A 25,504-nucleotide genomic window follows, 5' to 3' on the forward strand; every position below is an offset into this window, starting at 1 on the left:
CTTCCTTACGGATCATGTGGAACAACCATATGTATAATCTAAATCAAATAGAGGAAGTTGATATCTTAATAGATAAGATTGGAAAAGGAGGCGGGAGTAGCAGCGGGAATGGGAAGTAAGGATCAAGCTTTCTGACACTGGAATTCTAATTCAACTAATAAATAAGGAGAGGGAGGGGAGAGAGAAAAAGAATGGAAAGAATGCAAAAGATAAAGGAGAAATCTACAGTTTAGTACGAATATCGCCGCCGTCCTGGCTAGATCAATTTGCAATTTTGTTTAGTCACACATCGGGTAGACCCTGCCAAGGGCGTAAGCCCAGAGAAATTGGGAGGGTTCCCCAGGGGGTGAAGGAGAAAGGGAGTCACGAGTGAGAGAGGGGTGGGTGGAGGGGAAGGGATGCACGGGTGGGGTTGCAGTGGGGGAAAATATAAAAAATAAGTCCTCTTTTCATTTCCTCTTATTTTTTGTAAGGAGTGAGTTCTTTTGGGGGTGTCTAGCCAAGGGTGGGGGAGGAGAGAAGAGCTAGATATGATGACTGCTAGAATAAGGTTTATTTTGTGGAATGTTAATGGGCTACGATGTCCGCGAAGACAAAGGTTGATTATGTCTTTTTTGGAGCAATCTTCAGCTCAAGTGTGCCTCTTACAAGAGACCCACTTGAGTAATCTTGAGTGTAAGATTGTCTTTGGAAAATATAGATGGGTTGAATTTTTTTGTTGTTCCGAGCAGACAATACATAATAAGGGAGTAGCTGTTTTATTTTGATTAGGAGCTGGTGGCTCCATAAAGTCCGTACAAACAGATCAATCTGACAGATGGGTTTTGGTGCTGGCAGATATCAGGGGTACCGAGATTGCTATAACATCTTATTACGGCCCTAATGTTGACGACCCGGCCTGTTTGCTCAGAGTACAGATCAAATTGGTAGATGTTACTATTCCAGTCGTAATTGGAGGGGATTTTAATGTTCTTCTTAATCCCGTCCAGGATAGATCGAATTGTAGTCACTATGTGGCGGCCCCGCGTATGCAATGACCAATATGATCCGTGAGCTGGGATTGGTAGATGCTTGGAGGGCTAAGAAGGGAGTAGAACCAGGTTTCACCTTCTTTAGTAAAAAACATGGACACTCCTCTAGAATCGATTATATCCTTATGGATAGATTGGGGTTGGAGAATCTGGAGGATATTGTTACTCTTCCAAGCATTCTATCTGCTCATGCCCCTATAGCTTTCTCATATCTAGGAAATAAGTCTAAGATCAACTCCACCCCTAGGTGGACATTAAAAAGGGCAATGTTATCCAACCAGGAAATAATTTGTGCCATTAAAACATCTACTATCAATTATTTTTCAGATAATATGGGCTCAACATCATTAGACTATGTATGGGACGCATTTAAGGCCCATATCCATGGTCTCTTACATAGTCTGATATGTGCTAAGAATAGAGAAGAGGCACTAGTATTTCAAAAACTGGAAAAAGAAATATCTAATTTGGAACGAGTAAGGTTGAGCTGCCAAGCTGACAGCTTGGCACAAACTCTCAGCGACCTGGGGCATTTGCGACTGGAATATAGAGGAAAGTTAGACCAAAAAGTAAAAGCACAATGGTTGGTCCATAACATGGAAAATTATGAATATGGAGAAAAAGCCGGTGCTATCCTGGCATGGAAAGTAAAGGCGGATCGAGTAAAAAATAATATCAATAAATTGATTATAAATGAGACGGGGGAAACCTCTTGTAATCAAGAGGATATGCAAAGGTGCCTCCTTTCTGTGTTTTCTAATCTTTATGGAGAGGAGACATCTTCAAGTCCCAACAATATCCAAGAATGGTTAAAAAATAAGGCCTTGCCAATATTGACAGCAGAGGGGCGCAACATGTTAGAGGATCCTATTACAGAAGAGGAAATTAAACTTCATATTAAGATGATCAAGAATAATAAGGCAGCTGGGGCGGATGCTCTACCGGGGGAAGTCTACAAGGCACTCCAGGAGGTGTTAGTTCCTAGGCTACATGAACTTTTTAATTACATCTATAGTTCAGAAGGTAGGGTTCCCCCCTCGTGGAAAGAGGCAACAATAGTACTTGTTCTGAAGCTGGGAAAGGACTCTCTTAAGGCAGACTCTTATAGGCCAATCTCCCTGCTAAACGCGGATTATAAGATTTTTACTAGCATTTTGGCGGGGAGGTCGGTCAGGCTAGTCCCACGGCTGATTAATGTCGACCAAAAGGGGTTTATCCCGGGTAGGTTCATTCAGGAGTAAACTCTACAGCTGATAGGAAGTATTGATTTGGCATTGGCACTGTCGGAGCCCTTGGCTGTGCTGCATATGACGCAGCCAAGGCGTTTGACCGTGTTAATTGGGCCTTCCTATGGGAAACCTTAACAAGCATTGGCATAGCCAATAGGTCTCGCTTTCGGAACCTTATAAGTATTTAGTTATGCAGCACAAAATCCTTGGTGCAACAACATCAACTGTTGCATGGCTAAACACTTATAAGGTCCCAAAAGCGAGACCTATTGGCTATGCCAATGCTTGTTTTCAGTTGTCTCAACATGACTTTGCAACACGTGTAAAGATAAAAAGGCCTCGCTTACTTTTCTTTAATGATTGCAGCTCTTATCCAAAAGCAGACGTCAGATGTTGTAAATCTCTATCTCTCTCTCTCTCTCTCTCTCTCTCTCTGTCTCTTGGTGTCACATAATAGATACAGGGACGACTGCACAATGCAAGGTGCAGCCATTCTTCACACAGTAGATTCTTAATGATCCTGCCTACAGCGCGTCTCTAGTGGCAGCAGGATATTTTTAGCTCATGCAGCACAAGGGAAATTCGAAGACAAGAATAATGGATACGTTTTCCTCAAATAGGTACAGAATGCAACCTATTAGCTGAGTGCTCCCACTATAACCTTGCTTGGCACTGGTGCCTTCCTTGGTTTTGCACAACTGTTGATTTACCTCGTCACGTGAGACAAAGAGGGCCACTGTTAAATGCATGCAATAAAATGTATTTGTTTTTAAATGTACAATTCGCAGTCTAAAGTTAAGGAAACGTTCAGTCTGCGGCAACACGAGCCTTCCTTTTAATGTGCATCTGGTGCTGGAGCGTGGACAGAGAGCTGTTAATGAGCACGCTAAATAGGGTTTGGTGGCATATTTAGACGGCGCGCATTTCTAGTTGACTTTGACTGGACGAGATGGAGTAACTGTTGTGCCAGGCAAGTCTTAATTGCCCAGACCAGGACACGTTTACGGTTTACCTGATTAAATAGAAAGTGGAAGCAGAGTGGATGCTTGAGATTCTGTTTAGCGTCTTCGCTCTTATGTAAGACTGGAAGGTTCTGAGTTGGCGGGAGGAGACTGGGAGGTATTAAGAGCACATTAGGGCAGATTCCGTGGAGCTCACGATGATATAAAATTCAGCACCGTAACAAGGGGGCAATGTATCATAAAGTAGGTAAGGGAAATAAGCTCAACTGCCCTTCGACTATATTTTGTAGAAAGACGTCCATAATTGAGGCGCACAGGGCCCCCACTCACCGAGACCTCCGTTCAGCTGCACCTGGGATTTAAGTGGGCCGGGTCCTGCCGGTGCGGAGCACCTGCAGTTCTAAAAATATGGTGCTGAGACGGGTCCATATCGGGCTCTCCATTTTTGCCCTCACTCTCGGTGAAAAAAATAAATCTTAACTCTGCAGCAGTGCCACCCTTCATTGCCTTTGATGTCACTTCAAAGAGGCTCGTTAAGTTCTTTCACAGTCTCACCATGTCAGAACCGAAGCATTCTCAATATGCTATACAGAAGCCATATTTGTTGCTTATTTATCTTACGCAACTAACAACCATTGACAAAGCCAATGGTCCTGGCTAAGTGTTAAGTTACTTACGTAAAATATATACATGGATGCAATGACAGAAGCAGCCAAATACCAATCAGACGGCACACGATCCTAAGCACAGATTTTCAGTTTACGTGTTTTAAGCCACGCCCTTATTACATCGACCACGCCCCTACAGTTTTCCATCACACTTAAAGCCCTGCCTGCTACACTAACTTATAAGTAGGTTCCTGAGAGGGATTGGCATTTGAGCTGGCCCTTACGGTACATGTGAAGAGCCGCGCCTGCGCAGATTTTTGAAACTTGGGTGTTGTCACTGAAGCGAGCAGCAATATTTTCAGGGAAAGGAGTTAAACCAGGAATATTTAAAATAAAATAGCCCTCGAATTGGTCTACTTTGAGTCAAGTACCGTTGCTGCGGTCATTGTTTACAGGGGTGTTGTAGTGGATATTTCCCCACTGGGCGACAGGGTACAGAGCTGCACTCAGAGCTGGTTGAGCTGCCGGACATGTAAGCAATCCCCCTTTGCCCGGTTTTAGGCGTGGCCTCCTCCAGCGTGAAGCTGCTTTGAACGTTTTTGGCTGATTTTGCTTGGCGTTCGTTGCTTGATCTATCAAAAAAAGCTTCAACAGTACAGAACAGACGTAGGAAGATTGTAACTAAAATGTGAAGCGACAGAGAAAAATCATCGTAACAAATACAGAGCTCGATGCTTAAAGGAGATCTTTCCTGAGTGCAATATGCTGGGCATTTCTCTCCCTCCACCCAGCCATCCACCACAAACACTCTCAGCATCAGCTATGCAATAACCTAACAACTGATGCCCTTGCTCCTCCTCATCACCTCCCTTAGAGTCATTATTCTTGGATCTCTGTAAGGCCAATCGCCAAGTCCCAGTCATTAGTGCTGAGATGGATCCCACCACAACAGAGGGAAACAAGCATTCGGCCGCGCGGCCGGCCGAAAACGAAAGTAATAGCGATCGCGATCAAAGCAAGTGATCGCGATCGCTTGGACGGGAGCGCTGTGTGGCAAGCACGCGAGTGGTGCGCGCGCAGCAGTGATTGGCGGCTGCGCGCGTGCACGTTCACGTGCACTGTAGCTTTAGGCCACGGCAGCACTTTGAAAATGCCCAGTTATAAAATGTCTCTTCGAGCCTTTGGCTCACGAGACCTAAAAATGATGGGATTTGGTGCGATATTCATACAAACCCTCATTAAGTGCTATGAGGGCGCCTCTGCAGTCATCCTTTTAAATGGTCTATTGACATCGAGTTTTAGTATAAAAAGGGGAACCCGACAGGGGTGCCCCATCTCACCCCTATTGTTTGATATCTATATCGAACCCCTTGCACAAGCATTGAGACTAGATACACATATCACCCCCTTTCAAGCTTTAGATTATAAGTGCAAATTAGCCCTTTACGCGGACGATTTGTTGGTTTACACCAACAATCCAGCGGAGGTGCTTCCTAGGGTAGAGGCTACCCTGAAGGAATTTGGTCTGTACTCTGGGTACTCGGTTAAATCCTCTAAGACTGAGGTAATGTGTTGGGGAGTTGATAATTGGCCTGAAAGTAGCAGTAAAGAGTTTAGGTACCTGGGGATAACTATAGCGCAGGACTTAAGCAGCATCCCATTGATTAACCTGAGGAAAGTGGCTAAGGAAATTGACCATCTTTTTTCTAGATGGCGGAATTTACCTCTCACCATCTACGGCCGTGTAAATTTGGTCAAGATGGTAATTCTGCCTAAACTGACTTATTTATTTAGCACTATTCCTCTTGAGTTCCCAGGTAAACTTTTGGGAAAAATCCAAAGTAATATTGGGTGTAGCACTGGGCACAGCAAGATTGGATCAGGGCATGTTGGTCAATGAGGATAATAACATCTGGTCACCATTGATTCTTTGGGGCAAGGAAATGAGGCTGGTTTAAGGCCTCATAGGTCCAATGATTACACCAAGCCTCGTACAAAAGAAGCTGGCCTGGTCGGCCTAATGCATAGGCGATAACATAAGCCCAGGGCGCCCAGGTCGAAATGGGGTTTTATTGTTAATTTAGCTGATGCAAATGGTGAAATGAGGACTTAAAAAAAAAAAAAGGAAGTCGTTAATGAATATAAATATTTGGGAGTATGGTTCGATAGAGCCTTAAACTGGGGCATGCACTTACAGGCCCAGAAAACAAAAGGCCTAGCAGGAATTTGTGGGTCGAATTTTTGTTTATAGTAATTACGGAGACATGTCACATAGACCCGTGTTGAAAGCATTTAAGGCTATGATCCCCCCGCAGATGCAGTATGGGGCAGAAATCTTGTGTTTGGGGGGAAATGTTCATGGGATAGGGAGGAAGGGAAATGTTTGAAAACTCTTCTTTCTTTACCCAGCTCCTCAATGTTACAGGCCATTAGGTTAAAACTAGATTGGCCAGCATGGACCATACAAGTCCAGGTAAATCTGTGTAGATTTTGGAAACGGCTGGGATCTGGAGAGGAGGAGAAAGTGTCTTGTTGGTGAAGGAGGGAGATCCAACAGAGTGAATTGAAGTGGGCAAAAGCCACCAGAAAGAAACTCCACTCCATTTGTGAATCCTTAAAAGTAAAAATAGACCCAGAGTCATTATGTATTGAAGAACAAAAGTGTGTTCTAAAAATCTTGGGAAATGAAAAATCTAGACAAATTGACATGGATTACCTGAAACAAAAAGAATGTGTGTATTTTATGTTAAATACCTGGAGCAATGATAATTGGTATCCGTATTTAGATACTGTACCGAATCACTGGATAAGATTGGAATTATTAAAGGTGAGAATAGGCATCAGCCCCGTTCGTTCAAATGAAAAAATAAAAAACACAAATTAATGGATGATTTTGGTAAATGTACATGCGGGATAGGCTTAAAATGTACCTGTGTTCATTTTGTAAATGGATTGCCAAAAATTGTTATCTGTACGGCGATTGCTTTTAAGGCCAATTTTTTAAAAATATGGAATACGGTCAAGGACGCAAGCGATCAAGCTCCTTACTGACATGCAGTTCTTTGACATTGCAATTGCCTTGGCGAAGTTTGTCCAAGCAGCTAAAAGGCTTCTCATGGAATGAAGAAATGGAAAGAGTGGTCAAAGGAGGGATAAACCGAGTCAAATTGAATGTCGGTAATTATTTTATGTGTTTTTTAAATATTGCATTTTTAGGCATTTGGTCTTGGCATACAGCATGATACTGCAAAAACAAGTTTTTATGAGAAAAAATTAAATGTGGTTTTAGGTCCTTTTTAAAAATTTTAATAATTGTAATTTTAGCTGCGGTATGATGGTATATGTAGTTTAAAGACCAATTGGTCATAATAAACTTATTTTTTGATTGATCATATATGCAAGAATATCCTCATTAATATCTCTGCAACTAATCTAGCCAGAACTATTTACAACTCCTTGGATAAAGGTCTCTTCTCAAAAGAACTCCCTATACCCAAGAGGCCTTCAAACAATGGCTCCTTTTAACTTCCAGGCAATAACAAACTGTTTCCAGGCAAAATGAATTAAAAATTGACGTCCAGACAAATAGCTACTTTTCATTGAAGAAAGTAACCTTCTCTTAGATTACCAAAACAGATTCTAGTATGGCTGTGTCACGAAAGCAGCACTGACCTCCACATAGGATGATTTTAAACACTGCAGTGGACTGAAATGGAGTACCGGCATGCTTATTACTTGACCTCTCCCTTGCCTTTGATTCTGTCCATCTCTAAAGGGACTTGGAATTGGACAAATCTTCTCGAAAATACCTTTGTATCTGTAGTTAGCTAAACCTCTGTCATTGAGACTGGCACCTCTGCTGATTATGCTCCCTACAAGTCAATTTTGTTTGCCAGCACATTAATAACAGCCTGGTGCCTTCCTGCCTGGATGTGGCTTAATAGGCTTACATATATGGGAACTGCTCAATGTGGCATGCATGCTAACAACAACCATTGGATTTTATTTTAATGTAGCACAGGTGTCTGGCAATGCATTACATGCAGTAATATTACCAACCATTAGGCACACAACTGCAGAAGAAGGAATGGTATTTGGGGAATTAAACTTGTGACTTACTAGTTACCTTCCCCCATCTTAATGTGTGCTAAACCACAAAGCAGTCCTTTATTCGTAAAATAGTAAAATAATAAAGGACGGGGCCCAAAGCTGTTGCTCAGGAGCCTGTTTCCGGTAATTTGAAATGTGGGACGGTCCGAAAACCAAGACTGCCTCAACGTGATTTTACTGTGTGCCACTTTCATCCACCACTAGGCACTCCCTGCCTGTTTATCTCACTCGTGCAGGTTCTTTTTCATTTTTGCTTTCTCCCTTTGTCATAATCTTTCTATATTTCTCTTTTCACCCTTTTGTGTATTTCTCTCTCTAGTTTTAGAGCAAAGTCTAATGAGAAACAATTAGTACAGGACCCCAAAAATGTGTGCAAGTGGGCTCCGCCTGCAACCACCAGCTCAAATTAGACATTGCCACGAAGTCTAATATTTTGAGATCTGTACATAAGGGCAGCCTCACCCATGAATATATTGCAGCATCCAATTGGAAAAAGTAAATTTGCATTGTCAGTCATTTATGTTATGTTATAAGATTTTGTTAAGCGCACATTTCACCCGAAGGTCTGAAAGCGCTAGCCTGTCCAGAGAAACAGTAGAAGAGAAGGAATAAAGAGAGCAGGCAGGAGGAAGAGAACTCAGAACAGACAGGTTTTGAGAGCCTTACAAAATTTTCTATGGTCAGTCTCCGTAGATGCAGCGGGAGTGAGTTCCATAGGGTGGGGGCAATATGCGAAAAAGATCTCCCGCCACTTCTGGTGGTACGAATCTTGATTGGGATAAGAAGATGTTTATTGGCGGATCTGAGAGTTCTGGAGGGGTTATACCTAATCATTTTTTTTTGTTGCAAGATAATGTGGTCCATGTCCACAGATGGTTTTGTGGACCAGACAGTTGATCTTAAATGTTATGCGTTTCCTAACGGGAAACCAGTGGAGAGATCTCAAACTTGGTATCGAGGGGGATCGGGAGAGTAGATTTAATACCAGTCTGGCAGCCGTATTTTGGAAGACCTGCAATTTGGTTAGGAGCTCTTCATTGATGGAGGCCATTAGGGCGTTTCCATAGTCTAGCCGACTAATGATTAATCCTTGAACCAGCGGCATTCGGGATGACAGTGGAAATCATTGGAGGATCTTACGAAGACTGCTCATTAATCCATAACAAATGCTGGCCACATGATTGACATGATCAGTCATGGAGAGGTGATTGTCAATCAGCACCCCTAGGTTACGAGCTACCGACTTGGGTGATAGACATGGCCCGAGACCACAAGGTTTGGGCTTTGCCGAAGAGGATGATTTCAGTCTTAAGTTGCAAATGATTGATTTGCATCCAGATGTGTATATCAGACATGCATACATTGGGCAGGAACATATTTCTGAACTTGCAATTATAAATATTTCACAAGCAAACTGTCCTGCACAGAAGGAATCAGGGAATTGGCAAAAAGGGTGTTGTTTTAAAATAACTTTGTGAAATCGTGTTATGTGCTTTAGATTCAAATTTATAGAAGCTGTTTTTTAATTGTCCGTGCACTCAATCTGTTTATCAAAGATCATGGGGAGTAGCCTAGGAATAGTATAAAATGTGCAAAAACTTGCTCGTTATAATATCAAGTTCTTACAATATGATTAAATTGCACAGTTTGTCACTTGTTTTTCTCGAATTGGATATAAGGGTAGCTTGGCCTCACTTCTGGAAATGTTGTCCTGTCCCATAGCTGGAAGTACTATCGCCCCTCCCCCTGAAGTTTGGCTCTAGTTGCGCCCCCGTTTCCTACAGGACTACCACAACTTGTATGGAAAAGTCCCAGCACTCTTCTGCAGGACGCAAATGATTGCTGAGATTTAATCAGTATTTTCCATTAGCGCTTGTAATGATCAAACCTACGTTTCTGTTACAAGCGATAAATATTACATTTCAATTCAGACTTTGAGTTCAAGACGTGCATCATTTTTAAAAACCATATTGCATGTGTTCATACTTGATACTACATCAATGAAACATGGCACTAAAGGACTTGTGACACCATCTCCACCTCCCTCATTTCACACTCGCCTAAATGAAAGCAACTTAAACAAGCACTGTCACAGCCAATAGGTCTAAATTTAGCAAAATGATGCAATGGTTAAATGCTTTTCTGTTTTTAATTGCACGTATATGCCACAAAACAGAGAGGAAACGGGTAGCCATCATATCCTTGCAATCAAGCTCTAAAAATGAAAGAACATACCCCCTGCATGCACCCTGCCGAGCTCTTGCTTCCACCATGCTAAATTCCTGACCACCTTGCTGAGCTCTTGCTTCCACCCCTCTGACCTCTTGCTTCAACCCTGCCGAGCTCTTGCTTCCACCCTGCTGAGTATTTGCTTCCACCATGGGAGGCTCCTGCATATGCACCTTGCGGTACTCCTGCATGCACCTTGCCGATGTCCTGCATGCACTATGGTGGGCTTCTGCATGCACTTTGCTGAATCCTGCATGCACTCTGCTGAGCGCATGCTTTCACCCTGCTGAGGTCTTGCTTCCACCATGGGAGGCTCCTGCCTATGCACCTTGCAGTGCTCCTGCATGCACCATTATGGGCTTCTGCATGCACTCTGCTGAGCTCTTGCTTCCAGCCTGCTGTGCTCTTGCTTCCACCATTGGAGGCTCCTGCATATGCACCTTGCAGTGCTCCTGCATGCACCATGATGGGCTTCTGCATGCACTCTGCTGAGCTCTTGCTTCCAGCCTGCTGTGCTCTTGCTTCCACCATTGGAGGCTCCTGCATATGCACCTTGCAGTGCTCCTGCATGCACCATGATGGGCTTCTGCATGCACTCTGCTGAGAGCTTGCTTCCACCCTGCTGTGCTCTTGCTTCCACCATGGGAGGCTCCTGCATATGCACCTTGCGGTGCTCCTGCATGCACCCGGCTGACCTCCTGCATGCTCCTTAATGACCTGCCACAAAGCAGACCTCCCGAAGGCGCTCAACTGACCTCCTGTTGGCGCCTTTATCCATTGAAATGTTATTTATTTACCTATAATTGCACAGGAATGCAGAATGCATCACATCTTTCAAAACCAAATGCATTTTTCTATGAAAACTTAAAGTAAGCCAATACAAATATTAGCAGTGGTGGGGTTATATAATTCTTTCATTGCATCTTTTATATTACAAATGTAATGTTTTTAAAGATAGTCTTAATAAACCCCAGACGAGGTAGGCTAAGAGGAAGTATAATTCTCATGATCCCATCTCTTTGCTTTTCCTTTCTAGTTGATACACTTTGTGTTTGTAATTTGCTGGTAGGGCAGTGTGATGTCAACTGCTGCTGTGATCCCGACTGCACTGCTTCGGATTTCAGCGTCTTCTCCGCGTGCTCTGTTCCTGTTGTCATGTAAGTTCCATCATTGGTTTTCCAAACAGTGCGATCATGAGCTGCTCATGGACAGCAGGTTCATTCAATGGAGTCGATATTTGGCCTTGACAGCTTCCATTCATGGATACCTGTTTGATCTTCTGTACTTCTTTCACTTGTTATCATAATGAGAAATAATGTAATATTGTGAAGATTGTGATATATGTAAATTTGCATACACTGCTTGGAAACTCTTGAATGTGTGACCTTTTTTGGAAATGTGCACTGAACACACCAAGAGCTCGATGTGCATATCCCCGTCGTAGACCAGGATGTCCACAATGATGGACTTGCAAACGTCGATGCAATTTGCGATGCAGCTCATGTACTCATAAGTTGTATTGCAAATTTCCTATTCACATGGGTTCACAAAACAAACTCCCTAATGAATATTAATTAGGCAGATTGCAATCTACAACCCCCTGCGCTTGGCTATGAGCACAGGAATGGTGGCATGCAAGGGGCAACAAACCGCTATCCCTGCCTTGGCATTACCAAATCAGAAACGTAACAAAATACATTTTATAGCAACTCTTGCCCCTTAATAAATACGTGCCGCTTTAAAAAACATATTGCAAGTTTGGGAAGACATAAAGGAGAACAGTGGTCCGCTGGACCACTAACTTCACAGCCGAGATTGCCAGACACAATTCGCAATAGGGAAGCTGTCCCCTGGGGGCAACTTCCCTTTTGTAAATCACTTACCAAATCCTTTGAGCTGTTGGTAAATGACCAGTGGTTTCCACCCGCAGTTGTAACTCTCAATGTGAAGGATATGCCCCTTTCATGCCCCCTCCTAAATGTTATGCATAATGAGTCGCAGACCACATTTTGTGTGCCATAAAGCTGCTCCAACTTACAAAATGGGTACTGCTTATTGCAGTGTTCCGGAAGTTGTAAGACCAATCTTCTTTTGTCACCCAGTTAACTGGTATGTCAATGCTAACGGAAAAATCTTCTAAATATTGCAGCGTATTTATAAGAGCACTCTGAGGTATTCTTGTCCCTCTCAAAGAAAATAGAACTATTTTTCTATGTTCAGCAAATGTCCGTAAAACTAAAGGATGATTCTGGGTCCAAAAGAGCGAACCACAGGGCTGAGCTAGTCCTTAATGGTTAAAGCTGTCCACTCTTAGGGAAAAAAGACCTCTCTTGAAATATTTCATCTGTGTGGTGAAGTGTACTTGATGATGTTGTTTTATTTAGATTTTATCTCGGTATTGTGCACAGATGCCTGCCCTGACCTGTTCTGCGCTCGCCGAATCTCACAAACAATCACATTTTATCATCCTAACAACTCTCTTTCCTTTGCAGGAACGACGGACAGCTTTGCACCCAAAGAGTAGCTCTTTATTCAATGAATATGACCAAAGCCATCCCGGAGAGAGTTGTTCAATTAACAGATCAAGTTAATCCGAATATTTTCTGCATTTACAGCACCAACTGTAAGTACTTGTTGGCGTCACCTACACAACATGAGCAAAATTATCCATCTAGAGGGGTTCTTTTTTGTTTGACTTTTTTAGGGGAGTTGTCTTAAGGCACTAGAATATTTAAACATGAATCAAACACAGTTATAATTGCAATAAAAGGCCCTGCTGCAGCTTCCATTCCAGGGGAGGATTTAGTTGAATGCTCTCTTTATTGGCATGTCAGTTCAACAATATGTTCCAAAGCGCACCCTTCACCCTGCTTGGATTGGATTGGATTGGATTGGATATGGTTTTTGTAGAGCGCGATAGCTACCCGCAGGCATCCTAGCGCTTAGCCAAGTACAGGTGTGTGGGCGGGTCAATTTTATCTGCTGAAGAGAAAGGTTTTTAGTTTTTTCCGGAAGTGCCGAAGGTTGGGTTCTGAACGAATGGAGATTGGGAGGGAGTTCCAGAGCCTTGCCGCGTTTGTTGAGAACATTCTTCCTCCACTCCTGCTTGAGCCTCTGCTTTGCAAGACCCAGAATTGAGAGGGAGAGGCCAGGATTTATCATGGAACCCTGTCCCACTAAGAGCTGAGATCTCTTTTATTTGTCGTCTTCTTTTTTAGTGTTGGGAACTAGCGTAAAACCTTTCTGTTTTCCTCGGTGACATACGTTCAGTTAGTTTGCCTACAATATGCATACTGTGGCGATTGGTTTTAGTTACAGCTCTGAGATGCTTTTGCTGAGCAGACATTGCACTGTCCAAGTGCTAAATACCATAGCCCCACAAAGAACATTCTTTTGCGAGCACTTATCTTTGTGCGTTTCCCATCTTCCGAGGCCTCTGTCCGAAGCTCCGAGTTACTCAGTTTCACAGATGTTTCTATTTCGGTTATGTCTGGTCTATAATCACACATACATTGCAGATTTCTGAGGAGTCTTGCCTCTTATGCAAATTTCTGCAAAAATGTCATTTGTGGTATGAGAACGCCCTATTCTGTTGTGAAGTGCCATATGTGGGTAAAATTACTACTGATTGTAGGAGTGGTGTTCTCTAAGACTTGTTTCCTAGAGCATGTGTTGCTAAATATTATTAATAGGCCTTACACTCTTGAACAAAACTTAGGCAATCATTACAATGCTAATAAATGCAACTGTATGATTGTTGGATTGGCCAGAGCCTTTGAGGAGGTCAGCAGTATAGGATGGCCTCCTAGCAGAGTGAGGAAAGGACAATGCCCATCATATCTTTGGTAATAAAAAGGGCAGAACTGCTCAGTGGCTGGCCATCTCCATCGCATACACAGAACTAGGTCTGTCTTCCTGCAACCCCTCTAACCTGTGCCTAAATATTCTGAGAACAGGATCTTTAGTTGAGATGGGGTATAGTGCCAGTGGCACATAAGCTTTTCATCACCCGTTCAGTTTGTGTTCGTCTGCTTCAGTGATGCTTCATGACACTCCTATGTAGCCCTAAGTCCTGCTCCCAATTCATTTCATATGTATTCACCCGTGATACCAATCCTTCACATTGTAATCAAATGCTGATATAAGTACTTTGAAAAAGATGAAATCTCTGGAAAAACATTCATATAATATCTGGAAATTATTCCCAGACACAGCTTTTTCTCTTTCTTACAGACACACACAGCTTCGTTTGTTAAGAAAAAAGTAAGTGTAGGGACCAACTTAATTTTTTTCTTAGGACCTTGCCCACAAAGTTGCTGAATGCCGGGGTTGCTGAAGAATAAGGCTATCCAATATTATGTCTGCCTAACCTTGATTCCACTTATGCTCCTTACTTCATCCACCCTACATATTCTGCCTCTTTAGCTCAGTTTCCCATCTTTCTTTTTATATCTCCTTTCTCCCATTCATACTATGTTCCTGTGTTTCTCTTCCTCCTTCTTTCTCTCTTTTCTACCTTTCTCTCTTTTTCTCTATGTCAAAGCCTAATGATGAAAAAGGTCTGTGGCTTCAAGAATGAGTGATGGTGCCCGCAACCTACAATCACGGCAGCAATTAAGTACTGTAGAACCAATGTCTCATTTATCCGCTAACTAATATGCCTCACATTCCTAATGGTAGGCCTCATTAGTGACAAAACACAAATTGAAAGGGGATCTGCAAAATGGGGTGAGTGCCATCTGAGATTCTTGGCATCATAGGTGAAACTATCCAGCTGATGTATTGAGAAACAGTAAAGCCACCTAGCAGATATACAGAGACATTTATATATACAGAGGCATTTGGCCAAGGTGAGGACTCCGGAAACACAGGAGCTTCAGGAGGCCAAGTTAGTTCCCCTGGGCTTGATGATTTCACTCTTCCATTAACGCAGAGATGAGCAGTCTTCACTAATGATCAGTTTATCCAAGAGGATGGGTCCATGATGGTTGAGGGAAATTGAGATTGTTGTAAAGGAGTTTACCACAGCCAAGACCCATGTCATTAGTAGCACAACCTTACAGTAATATGTTTTTGTTAATCACGCTCCAACTATGTGATGAAATTGTGGATATTGCATTTTCAATGTGTAGCCGATATTATTCTGAACCCACTCTGGTTTGTTCATAACAATAAACATCTATCTCATTTGGTAATAGAAGCAGATATGTAGAAGTAGCTACCCTGGGTTGTTTTCATATCACAATTGTTTGAGTGCCTTCATCGGGTGTAGTATGGCACCCACTGATATAGATCAGCTCTAATGTCATTGACCAGTTTTAGGCAATTAGTTTTGAGTACTACAATTCGAGAAATTACAAAAGTTAACTCCCAATATCCTGTACTTTCGTTGACAGACTGCGCAATGATATGTGGTGTGGCCTAAGTGCCTTATTGTCTTTTTTAGAAAATGATTAATTCACAGTTTCTGAATCCTAATAATTATAGTTAACCGTCAGCTCTCTTTATCGTCCACGAAATGTCATTTGCTACCAACTCCATTCTATACATTGACAACACTTGCTCTCAGATGGTGTCTTTCAGATCGGCAGCCACAAACATAGGGTGGTGAGGTGGGTGTAGGGTGCGCAGGAGGGGGAGGACAGCAAGCGAGTGGGGTGTTACATACATATATATCCCTTGTGGTGAAACGCGGTAGAGGAAGTGAATTAAAACCTTGATAATATGGGTCTCTGGAGTGCGGCAATTCTTTTTTGTTGATGTTTACATTAATTTCGGGTTGGATTCCACTCGCCTTGCCTACACCGTTTTTTTGAGCGCGCTGTGAAGTTGAAATCATTTTGATATATATATATATATATATATATATATATATATATATATATATATGACGACAACTTCTCCCTCCTGGACAGAAGACAGGGACACAGCGGGGCTCGTCAGGACGCTTTATTCAAGAAAGTCGGCATGACCGGTTTCGGCTTACAGCCTTTTTCAAATGCCTCAGTCCATTACACAGAGTCCTTAGTGATGATCCATTGAGCTCCTCCCACCTAAATAGCAAGGGCCCAGCTGCAGTTCGTTACTGTGTTGACGCCCAGTACTCCCTTGCCACGGACTACTGATCCCATCAAACACCTGGCTGGAATGTTACGAGCTGCGGTAGGAATCTTGAACGGATGTGCTGGGGGAATTTACGTCCTTGGGTCCCCTACTTCCCACCTTTCTCACGAAGCGGCACCAAGGCTGGAGACACAACTGAATGAATGCGCCTCTCCACATAGTGTTGGACTGCATTCCGCGGCAGCGATCGGTAACCTCAGGTGAGTAGGGTGTCGTGGATATCCGATACCTCGGACACAAATTAGTTTCCACACGAAGTTTCAACACGCCAGTGTTTTCCACGACCACATTATCAGGAAGGATCCCTTTAGGCGCACCACAGGCTGTGCGCGAAATATGACGACAACTTCTCCCTCCTGGACAGAAGACAGGGACACAGCGGGGCTCGTCAGGACGCTTTATTCAAGAAAGTCGGCATGACCGGTTTCGGCTTACAGCCTTTTTCAAATGCCTCAGTCCATTACACAGAGTCCTTAGTGATGATCCATTGAGCTCCTCCCACCTAAATAGCAAGGGCCCAGCTGCAGTTCGTTACTGTGTTGACGCCCAGTACTCCCTTGCCACGGACTACTGATCCCATCAAACACCTGGCTGGAATGTTACGAGCTGCGGTAGGAATCTTGAACGGATGTGCTGGGGGAATTTACGTCCTTGGGTCCCCTACTTCCCACCTTTCTCACGAAGCGGCACCAAGGCTGGAGACACAACTGAATGAATGCGCCTCTCCACATAGTGTTGGACTGCATTCCGCGGCAGCGATCGGTAACCTCAGGTGAGTAGGGTGTCGTGGATATCCGATACCTCGGACACAAATTAGTTTCCACACGAAGTTTCAACACGCCAGTGTTTTCCACGACCACATTATCAGGAAGGATCCCTTTAGGCGCACCACAGGCTGTGCGCGAAATATGACGACAACTTCTCCCTCCTGGACAGAAGACAGGGACACAGCGGGGCTCGTCAGGACGCTTTATTCAAGAAAGTCGGCATGACCGGTTTCGGCTTACAGCCTTTTTCAAATGCCTCAGTCCATTACACAGAGTCCTTAGTGATGATCCATTGAGCTCCTCCCACCTAAATAGCAAGGGCCCAGCTGCAGTTCGTTACTGTGTTGACGCCCAGTACTCCCTTGCCACGGACTACTGATCCCATCAAACACCTGGCTGGAATGTTACGAGCTGCGGTAGGAATCTTGAACGGATGTGCTGGGGGAATTTACGTCCTTGGGTCCCCTACTTCCCACCTTTCTCACGAAGCGGCACCAAGGCTGGAGACACAACTGAATGAATGCGCCTCTCCACATAGTGTTGGACTGCATTCCGCGGCAGCGATCGGTAACCTCAGGTGAGTAGGGTGTCGTGGATATCCGATACCTCGGACACAAATTAGTTTCCACACGAAGTTTCAACACGCCAGTGTTTTCCACGACCACATTATCAGGAAGGATCCCTTTAGGCGCACCACAGGCTGTGCGCGAAATATGACGACAACTTCTCCCTCCTGGACAGAAGACAGGGACACAGCGGGGCTCGTCAGGACGCTTTATTCAAGAAAGTCGGCATGACCGGTTTCGGCTTACAGCCTTTTTCAAATGCCTCAGTCCATTACACAGAGTCCTTAGTGATGATCCATTGAGCTCCTCCCACCTAAATAGCAAGGGCCCAGCTGCAGTTCGTTACTGTGTTGACGCCCAGTACTCCCTTGCCACGGACTACTGATCCCATCAAACACCTGGCTGGAATGTTACGAGCTGCGGTAGGAATCTTGAACGGATGTGCTGGGGGAATTTACGTCCTTGGGTCCCCTACTTCCCACCTTTCTCACGAAGCGGCACCAAGGCTGGAGACACAACTGAATGAATGCGCCTCTCCACATAGTGTTGGACTGCATTCCGCGGCAGCGATCGGTAACCTCAGGTGAGTAGGGTGTCGTGGATATCCGATACCTCGGACACAAATTAGTTTCCACACGAAGTTTCAACACGCCAGTGTTTTCCACGACCACATTATCAGGAAGGATCCCTTTAGGCGCACCACAGGCTGTGCGCGAAATATGACGACAACTTCTCCCTCCTGGACAGAAGACAGGGACACAGCGGGGCTCGTCAGGACGCTTTATTCAAGAAAGTCGGCATGACCGGTTTCGGCTTACAGCCTTTTTCAAATGCCTCAGTCCATTACACAGAGTCCTTAGTGATGATCCATTGAGCTCCTCCCACCTAAATAGCAAGGGCCCAGCTGCAGTTCGTTACTGTGTTGACGCCCAGTACTCCCTTGCCACGGACTACTGATCCCATCAAACACCTGGCTGGAATGTTACGAGCTGCGGTAGGAATCTTGAACGGATGTGCTGGGGGAATTTACGTCCTTGGGTCCCCTACTTCCCACCTTTCTCACGAAGCGGCACCAAGGCTGGAGACACAACTGAATGAATGCGCCTCTCCACATAGTGTTGGACTGCATTCCGCGGCAGCGATCGGTAACCTCAGGTGAGTAGGGTGTCGTGGATATCCGATACCTCGGACACAAATTAGTTTCCACACGAAGTTTCAACACGCCAGTGTTTTCCACGACCACATTATCAGGAAGGATCCCTTTAGGCGCACCACAGGCTGTGCGCGAAATATGACGACAACTTCTCCCTCCTGGACAGAAGACAGGGACACAGCGGGGCTCGTCAGGACGCTTTATTCAAGAAAGTCGGCATGACCGGTTTCGGCTTACAGCCTTTTTCAAATGCCTCAGTCCATTACACAGAGTCCTTAGTGATGATCCATTGAGCTCCTCCCACCTAAATAGCAAGGGCCCAGCTGCAGTTCGTTACTGTGTTGACGCCCAGTACTCCCTTGCCACGGACTACTGATCCCATCAAACACCTGGCTGGAATGTTACGAGCTGCGGTAGGAATCTTGAACGGATGTGCTGGGGGAATTTACGTCCTTGGGTCCCCTACTTCCCACCTTTCTCACGAAGCGGCACCAAGGCTGGAGACACAACTGAATGAATGCGCCTCTCCACATAGTGTTGGACTGCATTCCGCGGCAGCGATCGGTAACCTCAGGTGAGTAGGGTGTCGTGGATATCCGATACCTCGGACACAAATTAGTTTCCACACGAAGTTTCAACACGCCAGTGTTTTCCACGACCACATTATCAGGAAGGATCCCTTTAGGCGCACCACAGGCTGTGCGCGAAATATGACGACAACTTCTCCCTCCTGGACAGAAGACAGGGACACAGCGGGGCTCGTCAGGACGCTTTATTCAAGAAAGTCGGCATGACCGGTTTCGGCTTACAGCCTTTTTCAAATGCCTCAGTCCATTACACAGAGTCCTTAGTGATGATCCATTGAGCTCCTCCCACCTAAATAGCAAGGGCCCAGCTGCAGTTCGTTACTGTGTTGACGCCCAGTACTCCCTTGCCACGGACTACTGATCCCATCAAACACCTGGCTGGAATGTTACGAGCTGCGGTAGGAATCTTGAACGGATGTGCTGGGGGAATTTACGTCCTTGGGTCCCCTACTTCCCACCTTTCTCACGAAGCGGCACCAAGGCTGGAGACACAACTGAATGAATGCGCCTCTCCACATAGTGTTGGACTGCATTCCGCGGCAGCGATCGGTAACCTCAGGTGAGTAGGGTGTCGTGGATATCCGATACCTCGGACACAAATTAGTTTCCACACGAAGTTTCAACACGCCAGTGTTTTCCACGACCACATTATCAGGAAGGATCCCTTTAGGCGCACCACAGGCTGTGCGCGAAATATGACGACAAATTCTCCCTCCTGGACAGAAGACAGGGACACAGCGGGGCTCGTCAGGACGCTTTATTCAAGAAAGTCGGCATGACCGGTTTCGGCTTACAGCCTTTTTCAAATGCCTCAGTCCATTACACAGAGTCCTTAGTGATGATCCATTGAGCTCCTCCCACCTAAATAGCAAGGGCCCAGCTGCAGTTCGTTACTGTGTTGACGCCCAGTACTCCCTTGCCACGGACTACTGATCCCATCAAACACCTGGCTGGAATGTTACGAGCTGCGGTAGGAATCTTGAACGGATGTGCTGGGGGAATTTACGTCCTTGGGTCCCCTACTTCCCACCTTTCTCACGAAGCGGCACCAAGGCTGGAGACACAACTGAATGAATGCGCCTCTCCACATAGTGTTGGACTGCATTCCGCGGCAGCGATCGGTAACCTCAGGTGAGTAGGGTGTCGTGGATATCCGATACCTCGGACACAAATTAGTTTCCACACGAAGTTTCAACACGCCAGTGTTTTCCACGACCACATTATCAGGAAGGATCCCTTTAGGCGCACCACAGGCTGTGCGCGAAATATGACGACAACTTCTCCCTCCTGGACAGAAGACAGGGACACAGCGGGGCTCGTCAGGACGCTTTATTCAAGAAAGTCGGCATGACCGGTTTCGGCTTACAGCCTTTTTCAAATGCCTCAGTCCATTACACAGAGTCCTTAGTGATGATCCATTGAGCTCCTCCCACCTAAATAGCAAGGGCCCAGCTGCAGTTCGTTACTGTGTTGACGCCCAGTACTCCCTTGCCACGGACTACTGATCCCATCAAACACCTGGCTGGAATGTTACGAGCTGCGGTAGGAATCTTGAACGGATGTGCTGGGGGAATTTACGTCCTTGGGTCCCCTATATATATATATTTCAAAACCTCCCTTACATTAGAGACGCAGCAGCACTCCGCAACTTTTAAAATCCTTTTAATTTAAACAGCTCGAAAAGTCCTAATATATTTCGGTCATCATTGACCTTTGTCAGAGGTGAGCTGGTAACATTGCATGAGAGGCAGAGGTTTAACAGCAAGTCAATTAATCACCGCTCTTTATAGTGATTGCCGCCTGGTGGGCCCCCAGATGAGTTGTCGAAGTGCATCTTGGTACTTGCTGTTTTATGTTCTTCTCTCTTCCGAACCTCCGGTGGATAATGTTAGTTTGGTATCAAAATTTCAGGTGAAGTTGCGTCTTAAACGAGCCCACTTTCAAGGCAAGTAAGATCCATACCGAAGCCAGTCTTCGGCGGCGCCGTTACCCTTACGCTTTCACGGGTCTCCCAAAGGTGGTTCGTTTTCGAGTAGATTCAGCGCTCTTGCTGGCGGTGCTTGCTGACGGCTGAACCACGCCGTATAACATCATTTCAAAACCTCCCTTACATTAGAGAGGCAGCAGCACTTCGCAACTTTTAAAATCCTTTAATTTAAACAGCTCAAAGTCCTAATATATTTCGGTCATCATTGACCTTCGTCAGAGGTGAGCTGGTAACATTGCATGAGAGGCAGAGGTTTAACAGCAAGTCAATTAATCACCGCTCTTTATAGTGATTGCCCCCTCGTGGGCCCCCGGATGTGTTGTCGAAGTGCATCTTGGTACTTGCTGTTTTATGTTCTTCTCTATTCCGAACCTCCGGTGGATAATGTTAGTTTGGTATCAAAATTTCAGGTGAAATTGCGTCTTAAACGAGCCCACTTTCAAGGCAAGTAAGATCCATACCGAAGCCAGTCTTCGGCGGCGCCGTTACCCTTCCGCTTTCACGGGTCTCCCAAAGGTGGTTCGTTTTCGGGTAGATTCAGCGCTATATATATCCATTCATCCATCCATATCCCTGTTAAAGGCTCCGGCCTAAATGCGTTGGTTTTTGTTGTGCACTTATGGTTGTCAATTTTTGATAAACCTAATAAACTTCCCGAGCTGCCCAGGGAGTCTATGGGGTTTTTCCAGCCTGGCTGTTCAATGCAACCAGGCTGGAGAAACCTATGTGTGTTTTAGTTGGCCTGAGACGGCCGGCCAAACACATATGCGAGCTTAGGGTGTGCACAATGCTCTCCTCCTCCCGTGCCCCACCCCTCCATGCACAAGCTGGCTCAGACCCGACAAATGAAAAATAAAACAATGCTAGAACATCGTTTTATTTTCATTTGCTGGCTCAGAGCCAGGCAGTGGGGCAACACTCCTCTGCCATTGCGAAGGAGACGCCCCTGTTGTACACCTTGGTTTCGAACTTGTTATGCTCTTGCCTGCTCACTGCTAAGTACACTAAGACAAAGTTTTGATTAGTTTGTCAAGGTTACTGTCAGGGTAAGTTTACACTAGATATTTGTATAATCTCCTCTCCTTTATATTGTTCATGTTTACAGTCTTATAAAAGCCCCTTTTCGGGGAATGTAGCACATTTCTGCTGTGTTATAGCCAGCTCTGTCAAAATTGTAACACTCTCATAACATGAAAAATATAAAAATATGACTGTAGAAATCTTTGGTCAATTTGTTGCATATTTTTTTCCCTTACATCTTAGATGTAGATGTGCTGTTCCTTGCCCTTGTCACGCTGTGCATTATCTTCTGCTCTTTGATGTATGGACTCATGATCTACTCTCAAGGGTAATGGGGTGTGGCAGGCTAAATATCACTATATTGTACCAATTGTACTTCAGCAAGTCCCACTAGAGTGTGCATTGATTTATATATCTGCTACTCAAATTTTGGTTTGGGTGTTATTTGTCCATATCAGTTTGCATGTCAGTCCATAGCAAATCACTTGATTTACTGATTCCGTTAAACAGCTCTGGTCAGGGATGCAAGCATTGCCCGAAGGAAAGTAGAAAGTTGTCCAATGACATCCTCTCATTCTCACTCTTATAACTTTATAGTTTCCAACTAGTGGCAATTCATCGGAGTTTTGGTATAGTTATTTGTGTGGAAATGGGCCAAACTCTAGCACCCTCAAAACTTTATTAAAAATGGTCCTGCTGACCAGGGCTTGCAAATGCTTCTTTTCTATCAAGCGAGACACAACTACAGTGTCTTTCGTACACCTGGGACAATAATATGTCAAGAGACTGTATGAGCTGCATGAGGCTTATTTCTTGGTCATGAAGCTTACACGGTCAGGGTCAACTGCGTATGGCCGAAAGTTTGTGTTTTGGTAAGTGTTTTTGTAATCATTTCACGCTCCCAATTGTACTGGTACCCTTGGTCTATAAATGTTTACCACAACCTTAAAATTGGCTCTTTCTCACATGGTTCCTAAGGAAGATTACTAAAGACCGGAATAAATGAGTGAAACATTTTGCAAAACATCTTGAGCCTCTGGTTGACCTATTTTAGGGCATCTGTTGTTCACTAAACTATGTGGGCATATTTTCATCTGCAGTTGATTATGTGAGTGGGCTGGGACCTGAGGCAGCGCACAACGTTAACAGGGAGGCGGAGCTTGGCAAGCTGGCCGAAAGGAGCTAAAACCTGTGACTCCGATACTGCCTGTCAGAATTCTGCATAATCCTTTTGGATAAACTGACTGAGCGATCCTCTTCCATGACTGCAATGGGACCTGACAAACCGACTGGAGGTGAAAAGTTGCTTGATTCTGATATTGCTCCAGCCCCCTCTCACTCTGGTTTTTGGTGCAGTTTATCAGATGGGTCCATGGCACAGTGCGGTACTGTGCTGCCAGAGAGTCCTGATCATTGGAGCCACCCCTAAGTGCTGCCTCCAAATGTTCCAGTAGGCCCCACAGCCTTCTCCGCTGTACACACCGCCTAGCCCACACATCTATGTGATTGAGCAGGGCCCAAAAGGTCCCAATTTCACTTTGAAGTATTTGGCAGAAAGTCCCTCATGCTCAGTAAAAACCAGTTCTGTCCTCCATGGTTCAGCTTCACTACAGGAGCTGGAGACATCATTGTGAAGAGCAGTCACAGCCTTTTTAGATGTCAGTGACAACTCCTCCCACCACTCTAACCCAGGATCGCCCATCAGCATATGCAGGACACACCTCAACTCCCTTTGTGTGAGTGTCTGGAGTGAATGAACAGCTCCTGTCAGTCAAAAACCAGACTGTGAATCCACAAACGGGTAGAGGCACACAGGATGGTTGAGCAAGAAAATACCCACTTTCTAAAAGTGGCATTTTCAAACACATAATTTAAAAACCACCTTTACTAAAAGATATGTAATTACATTCTGAGCTGAGGGAAACTAAACTCAATTTCTCTATCTTTTTCCAATTGAAAGTTACACTTGTAAAATTTTACTAGGCAGCTCCAATAATCACTTATGGGAAAGACAGCCTTTCAACAGTGAAAAAACGAAATGCATAGTATTTCACTATCGGGACACATAAAACACACCAGCACATGTCCTACCTTTCACATGCACCACACCCTGCTCATGGGGCTACCTTGGGCCCACCTTAGGGGTTACTTATATGTAATAAAAGGGAAGGGTTTGGCCTAGCAAGTGGGTGCACTTGCCAGGTCAACATGGCAGTTAAAAACTGCATTTGCAGACACTGCAGTGGCAGGTCTGAGGCACATTTGAAAGGCTACTTGTGTGGGTGGCACAATCAGTGCTGCAGGCCCACTAGTAGCATTTGATTTACAGGTCCTGGGCACATGCAGTGAGTGCATTTTACCAGGAACTTACAATCAATCAATCAATCAAAGACATTTATATCACGCACTACTCACCCGGAGGGTCTCAAGGCGCTTGGGGGGGGTCCGCTACTGCTCGAACAGCCAGGTCTTGAGCTGCCTCCTGAAGGCGAGGTGGTCTTGGGTCAGGCGGAGGTGGGTCGGGAGGGAGTTCCAGGTCTTGGCGGCCAGGTGGGAGAAGGACCTTCCTCCTGTTGTGGCTCTTCGGATGCGGGGGACGGCGGCGAGGGCGTGGCTGGTTGATCGGAGCTGGCGTGTGGGAGCATAGAAGTTGAGGTGGCTGTTGAGGTAACTCGGGCCTTGGTTGTGAAGGGCTTTGTGTGCGTGGGTGAGGAGGCGGAAGGTGATTCTCTTGTTGACCGGGAGCCAGTGCAGGTCTCTCAGGTGTCCGGAGAAGTGGCTGTGTCGGGGGAGGTCGAGGATGAGTCTCGCTGAGGCGTTCTGGATTCGCTGGAGTCTCTTCTGGAGCTTGGCGGTTGTTCCGGCGTAGAGGGCGTTGCCGTAGTCCAGGCGGCTGGTGACGAGGGCCTAGGTGACCGTCTTCCTGGTCTCGGTGGGGATCCACCGGAAGATCTTACGTAGCATGCGCAGGATGTTGAAACAAGACGAGGAGACGGCGTTGACTTGTCTGGTCATGGAGAGGGAGGTGTCCAGGATGAAGCCCAGGTTGCGTGCGTGGTCTGTCGGTTTGGGTGCGGTGCCCAGGGCGGGGGGCCACCAGGAGTCGTCCCAGGCGGAGGGTGAGGGGCCCAG

At 45.3% G+C, this 25,504-nt stretch overlaps 1 protein-coding gene across 1 annotated transcript in view; it reads left to right on the forward strand.

The window, feature by feature from the left end:
* Nucleotides 1-25,504, forward strand: part of TCTN1 (tectonic family member 1) — a 282,816-nt gene that overhangs the window by 12,969 nt on the left and 244,343 nt on the right. Inside the window, exons 2-3 of the mRNA XM_085632918.1 lie at nt 11,206-11,326; nt 12,662-12,792. Coding sequence (XP_085489044.1) covers nt 11,206-11,326; nt 12,662-12,792 — 252 coding nt within the window. The remainder of the gene's footprint in view (nt 1-11,205; nt 11,327-12,661; nt 12,793-25,504) is intronic.

The sequence above is a fragment of the Triturus cristatus genome, chromosome 11 (genome assembly GCF_964204655.1).
Source record: "Triturus cristatus chromosome 11, aTriCri1.1, whole genome shotgun sequence".
Taxonomy (NCBI): domain Eukaryota; kingdom Metazoa; phylum Chordata; class Amphibia; order Caudata; family Salamandridae; genus Triturus; species Triturus cristatus.